Below are 8,717 nucleotides of genomic sequence, written 5' to 3'. Positions count from 1 at the left end.
GTGCTCACTGGGAAGCCTTCATGTGTATACGGGATGACTTTACAGGCCTAGGAAGGGTATGAATCTGCCCTTGAAGAGTACCTAGTCTAGCAGCAGCTTGGCTAGGGCCTTGGTCTTTTCTCTGTTTAAAGTGCCTGTACACATTCCTGCACTTAAATATGATAGAAATTGCTTCCTATCTGCTGCTGTCTCCCAGTGTTTTTGTAGCTGCCTTGAGAGCTGTTTTAGAAGCATTTGGAGCCAGAGACAAAAGAGCCGGGCAATGGTGGCACACACCTTTAATCCCTGTACTCAGGAGGTAGAGGCAGTTGGATTTGTGTGTGGCCACCCCGGTCTACAGAGCAAGTTCCAGGACAGCCAGGGTTACACAGAGAAACCCTGCCTCAAAAGACGAAAAAAGAGAAGCCTTTAGAACGTTGGCTGGTATGGCAGTGTTCCCTTGTAATCTCAGTACTTGAGGGAGGCAGGTGGATTAGTTCCTTCTGTCTTGTTCTTGAGACAGTCTTCCCCAACCCCCTCCCTCTGTCTGTAGCTCTATATTGTCTTGAAACTCACTGTGCAGAGCAGCCTGGCCTCGAACTTTAAACAACCATACTGCCTCTGCCTCCTAAATCACTGGAATTAAAGGTATGTTCGACTATACCTGCTGAGTACCAGGAGCTACATGAGACCTTGTCTCAAAAAAAAAAAAATGGTTTCAGGATTTTGGTAACCTAAATGCTAGGGGTGGAATGTTTTGTCTATGGAAGGGAAAAGAGTGGGGGCAGGGGTGGAGAGTTGGGTGTGATAGTTTAAAGACAATTTGCCTTCAGAACCAGGACTGAGTCTCAGCTTGCCTCTGGGTTGTCAGTGTCACACAGGATGAATAAAGCTCTCAAGTGCAGACAGATGCCCTGTCCACATAACAGGGTAGGGCTGTTGACATTGTATAAACAGAAGGGGCAGCTCTGAAGCTCTCCCAATGACCACAGAATCTTAGACTAATGAATGTTTTCAAATGTCTGCTCTCTCAGCCACTGCATTGTGAGTTCTTGAGAAGCCAGAGGGAGGCCTGAAATTCTTGGGCCCTCTGGGTTTGTTGAGTGGCCAGATAATATACGGGTAGTATGTCCCAACCTGAAAATGCAGGTCAGATCATCTGAACATCCACACGGCCTTGAGGGCCAAGCTGGTGACTTTGTTCTGTTTTCCAAGGCCTGCCTTATGTCTCCTAAGAGCAGTTTAGGAGGTCCTGTAAGACCCACCCTGGGTGTTACACATTTTTCCAGCCATTGGAAATGCATCAAAATATGGTTCAGAAAGGAGTCTTTTGTTTGTTTGTTTTCGAGACAGGCTCTCTCTGTATAGCACTGGCTGTCCTGTAACTCACTCTGTAGACCAGGCTAGCCTCAAACTCAGAAATCCGCCTGCCTCTGCCTCCCAAGTGCTGGGATTAAAGGCATGCGCCACCACCGCCCGGCTTCAGGAAGGAGTCTTATTCAGAGAAGGTCCTATTGACTATAGGTCAAGTTATTGGCCCTTTTGATTATTACTACTAGTTCTCAGAACCAAGGAACTCCTTTTCAGTTGGCAGGCTTGTCAGGTGTCCAGTAGATTGACTACAAGATCGATTGTGCTGGAGGGTGAGCTGAAACAGCTAATGACAGCAAAGTGGGAGGCAGGGGACTGGTGTACATGGCCATGGGTATAGTAGCTTTGATTGGTACAGGATTCTCCTGAGCATGAAGAAGGGTCTTGTAAATCACAATAGCTGATGGTTACCTAGACACACTATGGAAGCTGACTGCTCATCAACTGGTACTATCTACAACCTTTCACTTTCCTCAGGAAAGGAGGCCTGTCTGTAGGAAGCTGAAGAACTAGAAGCTTGGGAATTCCTGTGAGTCATAGGCAGAGAGAAGTTGGCGGGGAGGATGCCTGGCTCCTGAGGGAAAGAGGCAGACCTTGGAACATCACACCAGAGGCAGGTTACGGGGAGTGAGATCGGGAGGATCTGGGACTTGGGACCTAGGAAACACATCACGCAGTTTATGAGGCCACCCCGAGTTAACCTGCACAGGGAGGAGGCAGAGCAAAGTCCTAACTGTTGGCAGTATGCTTGCACACTTGGGACTTAGGGTCTGAGTTCACACACTTACCTGTCTAGGACAAACCCAAAGTTGTAAGATTAAGTATCTTGGTCCAATGTGAGTTTCAGAAGCCTCTATTTGATAAACAGTATTGCTGAGAGCAAGTAATAAAAATTTTAAGGATGAGCTAGGAGACTAGTTGGCTCTGCAAAGCTTAGAGAAAAGGCCTCACCCTGCTCAGGAATGCCTGACTGCTAGGGCCAGGAAGAGTTCTGGGAGAGGATTCGATCAACAATTTGGCTGCCTAGTGCAAGGAGCTGCTGTTATCAGGTTAGTGTCCTGCATTAGTCTGCTTCTGGGATCTGCTCTCTGGCTCTGATGGACCTAGTAAAGATGGCTGACATGGCCAGATTTATGGTCAGCTGTCAGCAGCAAGACAAAAAGGCATCTTCTGGCCCCCTGCAGTAAAGGTTCATCTCACTATTCAACACTGGTGGACCCCAAGCCAAGATTGGCAGGGCTCCAGGAAAGTAGCAGATCACTGCTAGCTACACGAATGGTACAACCACTTCACTGAACAGCTTAATCAGAGGGTGGTTTTTCACAGCTAGCATAAGGCTAAAAAAGGAAGTTTTTGAACTGACTCCTGTAAAGGCAGGGTGGGGCGTTGAGGTTACTAGGTGCCTTTGAGTGTGCTCAGAGACAAGTAATCCTGCCTCCCTGTGGTCACTACAGAGAGCTACACAGGAGCTCCTGTTAAGGCTTAGTGGCTTTTCAGGGTTCTGCTACAAGCTTCATAGTTCAGCAGTCCCGTCTTCTACCTAGGCTTGTAGGTGCTCCTAGAACACTGTACTAGAGATGCGCAGAGGCTTCCTTGGAATTGGTTTCCTGATCCAACCAGTTTCGCTAAGATGTGGAGTACTCTTTCACCAGATTGACCTACACATGCAAGTTGTGCAGCAGATCAGTTTGACCTTCCAGAAGGGCTCCATACTGAGGGCAAGTCCTGGCCAGGGTAGTTTAGATATGCTGAGTCAGGCAATCCCTCTATGAGAGCTAACACTGTGACCCTCAGGCCTAGGGTTTGTTTTATATTCACATCTCCACAGGAAGCCAGTAACAGACAAAACAGGGCTGTTAGCCACAGACAACCTTGTAGCCAGGACATATGATCTGAGCACCTCCACCCACTGGATTCTTGCCATTCCTTAGAAACCCCCAACACAAGTAGCACAGACCACACCATCCCAGACTCCTTCAGGGGTGTTTATTTCCCAGTCAGAAGAGAAGCAGGGACAGGCTCCTCTGCCTGTTGAGGCTGGGCCTGGCAGACACCACACAGGGACTGGGGATAGGGAGGGGAGGCACAGGAGACAGCTCCCAACTGTGTGAACTTGGTCCCACGTTTGTCCTGGCTGGGTCCAGGGAGGGCCTGCCCAGGGATGGTGGCACCAAGAACCAGGGCAGAGGCATCAGGCCAGCTGGCCCAAATGGAGGCAATAAATACTGACAGGCCAGGCACGAGATTCAGGCCACAGGGCCCAGGTGAGACAAGTAAGGCTCGGCTGGCTTTGTCCCTCAGGGGCTGTGGGGACAGGGGCTGAGTACTGCCTACAAGGGACGAGAAGGCAGAGGAATGAGGCACCCCACCCTGCCTCCTAGATGGGGCTGGAGGCATTGAGTTTTGGCAACTGACCCTCCCCTAGCTACTGGAGCCACCCCCAACCCTGGCCTCAGGGAGGGGAAGAGCTGGCCAGGCCCACAGGAAGCAACAGCAGCACATCCCTGGCCTCCTCTGGGTGGGTCACCAGGATGGGGATGGCAGACAAGGCAAGGACAGGGGAGACCACATGCTCATGCAGACGGGGAGTTAAGGGTTAGCGACGGCCCCCAGCACACGTTCCACATGTTAAGGCATCATGGTTAGACAGTGACTGACAGTGATGGATGACCTGGCCAGGGAGTGGTGGGGCTGGAGGACAGACAGCCCAGCCCTTCCCCTCACTGAGGGCTGCTCAGCTGGAACAGAGACAAGGTGGGCTGGGGAACCCAGTGTTCTGTTCCATTCTAGAAGCCAGAGCCTGAGGAAGGGAAGACAGAGGGAACCTGGAGGGACACAGCAGATTGGAGGCCTGGGTTGGAACCCCTCCCCCACTGCACAGGCAGAAGCAGCAATGTGACACTAGAGACCACAGGGGCCTGCGGGCAGGAGGTGGAGGAGGGGCAGACAGAAGAGCTGACTGCCTGAGTGGACTAGGGAGGAATGGTGAGGGAGGTCCTGTCAGCACTTTGGTTTGGGATGGGTAGGGGGTTAGGGTGGGGCATGTCGGTCCTTCTGTCTGTCCGTCGCCCTGCCCGCCTCCCAGCTGGAGCTCAGTCCTTCCACTCCTTTTTGATGGTGAGATTCCACTCCCAGGACAGGTGGTCAGTCTTGTCGTCATCTGTGAAGCGGGACTTGATGTTGTAACTGCCCCGAGCAAGCATGCCTTTGGGAGCCTCCTCCATGGGCGTCAGGAACTCATACTCCTCCGCCCTCGGCCCGTAGCTCCCGACCATGTAGTCAGTCTTGTCAACTGTGGGGCAAGAAGGGCATGATTACTGGTGATACAAGCCCCTCCTCCAAGGCCCGTTGGCTTCCCACTCCACGGGCCCGCCCACTCACTTTTGACCCCTTTCCTGTATGTGTGCTGGATGTACTTCATGCCCGACACGATCTCTCTGTTCACCTGTGGGGACACAGAACCAGGCTCAGCCGGCTTCCCATTCTTGCTCCTCGGCCCCTCTTCCAGGACTCTCAAAGCTTCCACCTTACCCGGAAAGAGATTTTTATCCGGTACTCCACACCTTCCTTCAACACAAACGACTGTTTCTTGAAGCTCTCCAGATCACCTGTATGGAGGAGGCTCAGCTGACGGCTTCAAAGGCTTCCCGCCCTGCCCCCACATGCACTTCCCCTAGCCCCTTCCCTGACACACAAAGCAGGGCTTCGGCGAGCCCCTAGCTGCACTTCCCCTCTGCTCCACCAGAGGGCATCAGTGCAGAAAATTATTTTTAGGGGTAGCGGCAAGATGCCAGCTGGCCCCACCCAGAAATTCTAATACCCACTCACCTGTCAGGTCCAGTTCCAGAGGGCCTGGGGCAGTGCTGCACACCAAGGTTAGGCGGGTCACAATGACGTTGGGGACATTGGGGTCTGCAGAGTGAGAGTTAAAAGAGTCAGAGTCCCATCCCTTAAGATTTTTTTTAACTCTCTGGAAGAGTGGTCTGGAAAGAGGGTGGTAACAGGGTCAGGTGAGATCCTTCCTCCAACCGACCTACCTGCAGAGACAGCTACTCGGCCCAGCAGGGCCTCCTTGTACTTTCGAAGGCTTTCATCATCCTTGTCCAGTTCCTGGATCTCCTGGATGCTCTTCTGAGCTGGAGGCTTGTAGTTCACGGAGTGCTCATCTTCCTCATTCTCTGCAGCTATCTGGGCAAGCTGCTCCGCAGTGGGTTCCTGTTCTGCCATGCTCACCTCTAGCTTGGGACACCTGTGGGTGGGGCATGAGGCGGACTGTGACAGCCTGGAGGCATTCCACCCTAGGCCAACCCTGACACCTGCAGGGAATGACCAAGGGAACTCTGAGAGGAGGCTGCTGCCACTGCTCAATGCAGAGGCCCATTTGAGATGGCTACACCCCAAGCAACGAAATGGGACTACAGCCTGTTCCTCCCCATAAAGAATAAGAAGCCTCAAGACCGAACTGAACTGGCAGACACGATGCTAAATCCCTGAGGTCCTGCGCTGTCCCTAGCTGCCCAGGCTCTCATCTTACTGGATTGGGTCATGGAGGTAAGCTCTCCTACAGGGGGATGCTCTGTATCTTAGCCACGTGCAGGACAAGGGACTGTTTGTTCGTTCCTGCCAATGGAATACTGTCCTAAGCTCAACTATGTGATGACCAATTAAATCTCAAGAGCCCAAAGGGGATCTTAAGTATGCAGGTCGGTCCTCCCTAGTGAAGGTCTGCGTATGCAACTTGGGAGCTGGTACTCCGCAAATAAATCTCAGGAACTTGTTTCTGGGCCCTGACCCTAAACCGTCAACGGCGGTGCAGAACCAACCCGGACGGAAGCGCCTAGATGCCTTTCAGTTCCGGAGATCCCCCAAATGTCTCTCAGAAACCCACTGTGATGCCTGCAGTCGATGTGCAGGGCTCAGGGGAACAGCCCGGCCGTTGTCCCTCTGAGAGGTGTCCGCCAAAGAAACACATAAAGCGGCAGTCCGATACCGGGAGGCTACAGACGACCCCGCCCGACGCCGCCAAGCGTGGCCGCTGGCGACAGCATCAGGGCGCGGCCCGCACTTCCGTAGGGCCCGCAATCCGAGTGGGGCGGGGCCGCGCGGCGGGAGCTCCAGGTGAGGCCCCGCGCGGGACCCCGCCCGCGAGGCCGAGGGAGGGGGTCCCACTGGCACCGGGCGCGCAGGCCCGGGCAGCGGCGGCCCCTCCGGCAGGACCTACGCTGCCTCCCGGGCCCGCCCCGCCCGATGCCGTGACCGCGCCCCGCCCGCGAGCGCCGCAGTGGCCCGCGTCGCCGCACAAAGCCGACCCGCTCCCCTCACGCGCCGCGCCGCACCGCGCCGCGCCACGCGCCCACTCACCGGAGGCTCGACCGCCGCTCTCGCGCTCCCTCCCGCACCAAATGACGAACGTCGTCCGCCGCCCGCCGCTCGGACGGTCACTTCCGGGGTCACAAGACTTCCGCTCTCGCGGGCGGGGTCGCCCTGCGCATGCGTCGGCAGGGGGCGCGGGTCGGCGCCGTCGCCATTTTGCTGCGGGCCTCGTGGGCGCGTCTCGCGTGGGCTGGCGGCGTCGCGCCTTCTGTCGAATGTCTAGTACGAGTGTTTGTGAGACGAGAGCCTTCGCTTCCAGAGCAGCATCGCGCGGTCACCCTGTGGCTTCCATGGTTCCATGATTGCTGTGCCTGGCCCTGGTCCCATTGTCCCCGGAATCAGCAGAACCACAGTCCTCATATACATTACCTTGTAGCTATGCCGCCTGGCGCATTGCTTTGGGGACCGTGCCTTCCAGAACTCCCGTAAAAGTTGTTTGGATTGTTTTTGTTTTGAGAAAGGGTTTTTGTTGTTGTTGTTGTTGTTGTTGTTGTTGTTGTAACAGGCTGGCTATCTTGGACATCCCTTTGTAGACTAGGTCAGCCTCTAGATCCTGGAATTAAAGGTGTGCATCACCACCGCCAGGCGTATTTCATAGCCTTAGGGATAGAGCCTCCTTAGTGGAGGGCATGGCTGGGCACTTCCTGTGGTGTGCTTCTGGCGGCTATTTCAGTTCCTCCTGAGGATTCAGTTCCTGCTACCCTGTGAGGGCGCTCCATTGTGGCATCTCCTAAGGTCTCCCAAGGGTAGCCTCAGACTGAGTGGAAGCAGAAATTTAAGGGAAGCTATAGTTTATATATATATAAGGGAAGATATAGTTTATATCCCACAAGAGCCATCACTTCTGGCCTGCTATGCTGGCACGCACACCTGCCTTTGTGGTATCTAGGAAACAGCTGTTGGCTCTAGTCATGAAGCTTAAAAGATGACATTAGGAATCCAAAGGCTCCCACCATCCATCTTCAGTTCCTCTGGCCATACATCAATCTGAAGCAGACCAAGTGTTCTTTCAATCTTGCGTATTTTTAAAAATTATTTATTTATTTATTTTATGTATGCGAGTACACTGCAGCTGTCAGACACACCAGAAGAGGACATTGGGTCCCACTACACATGGTTGTGGTGGTTGCTGGGAATTGAACTCAGGACCTATTAGAAGAGCAGTCAGGCCGGGGCGGTGGTGGTGGCGCTGGCGGCGCACGCCTTTAATCCCAGCACTTGGGAGGCAGAGGCAGGTGGATTTCTGAGTTCGAGGCCAGCCTGGTCTACAGAGTGAGTTCCAGGACAGCCAGGACTACACAGAGAAACCCTGTCTCTCTCGAGAAAAAAAAAAAAAAAAAAATTGACCCACAGGCTGGAGAGATGGCTTAGCAGTTAAGAACACTGGCTGCTCTTCTAGAAGATTCGGATTCCCAGCACCTACATGGTGACTCACACCTGTCTGTAGCTCCAGGGCTTTTGACACCCTTACACAGACATATATGCAGGCAAAATAACAATGAACATTAAATAAAAGTAAATAAAATTTACTGATAATAAATTATAATTTATTAATATAATGAATAATAAAATAAATAAATTTTTGCTCCCAACACTTGGGAGGCAGAGGCAGGTGGATCTCTATGAGCTCTGAAACCAGCCTGGTCTACTGGTCTACAGAGCAAGTTCCAAGACAGTCAAGGATACACACACAAAAAACTTGTCTCTAAAAACAATATAGATAGATAGACAAGACAGTCAGACAGATAGGTGGCTCAGCAGTCAAAATCACTTGCTGTTCTTGCAGAGAATCTGGTTCAGTTACCAACACCCACATGGCTGGCTGCTCACAACCATCTGTAACTCCTTTCCAAACCTACTGCCCTGTTCTGGTCCTGGAGGGCAAGCATTCACATGGTACATTTACGTACATGAAGAACACACATAAAAGTAAAATCTTGCCCAGCAGTGGTGGTGTGCACCTTTAATCCCAGCACTTGGGAGGCAGAGGCAGG

The 8,717-nt window shown here is 52.9% G+C and overlaps 1 protein-coding gene across 1 annotated transcript; it reads right to left on the bottom strand.

The window, feature by feature from the left end:
* Positions 1-3,317: 3,317 nt before the first annotated feature.
* On the bottom strand, positions 3,318-6,814 carry Arhgdia (Rho GDP dissociation inhibitor alpha). Its single transcript, XM_028787858.1, has 6 exons — positions 6,712-6,814; positions 5,388-5,599; positions 5,179-5,262; positions 4,882-4,958; positions 4,732-4,795; positions 3,318-4,642 (listed from the first exon to the last, which is right to left on the bottom strand). Exons 2-6 carry the CDS (start codon positions 5,575-5,577, stop codon positions 4,443-4,445), a joined length of 615 nt encoding a protein of 204 aa, XP_028643691.1. The 5' UTR covers positions 5,578-5,599; positions 6,712-6,814; the 3' UTR covers positions 3,318-4,442.
* Between the last annotated feature and the right edge of the window lie 1,903 nt (positions 6,815-8,717).

Source organism: Grammomys surdaster, unplaced genomic scaffold, assembly GCF_004785775.1.
Source record: "Grammomys surdaster isolate TR1022 unplaced genomic scaffold, NIH_TR_1.0 125688, whole genome shotgun sequence".
NCBI lineage: Eukaryota > Metazoa > Chordata > Mammalia > Rodentia > Muridae > Grammomys > Grammomys surdaster.
This window is presented reverse-complemented; position numbering and strand designations above follow the sequence as displayed.

Coding starts and splice junctions, on each gene's coding strand:
- Arhgdia (XM_028787858.1), bottom strand. CDS start 5,577: ATGGCAGAACAGGAACCCACTGCGGAGCAGCTTGCCCAGATAGCTGCA. Junction 5,263..5,387: donor CCGAGTAGCTGTCTCTGCAG/GTAGGTCGGTTG, acceptor CTCACTCTGCAG/ACCCCAATGTCCCCAACGTC. Junction 4,796..4,881: donor GGATAAAAATCTCTTTCCGG/GTAAGGTGGAAG, acceptor GTGTCCCCACAG/GTGAACAGAGAGATCGTGTC.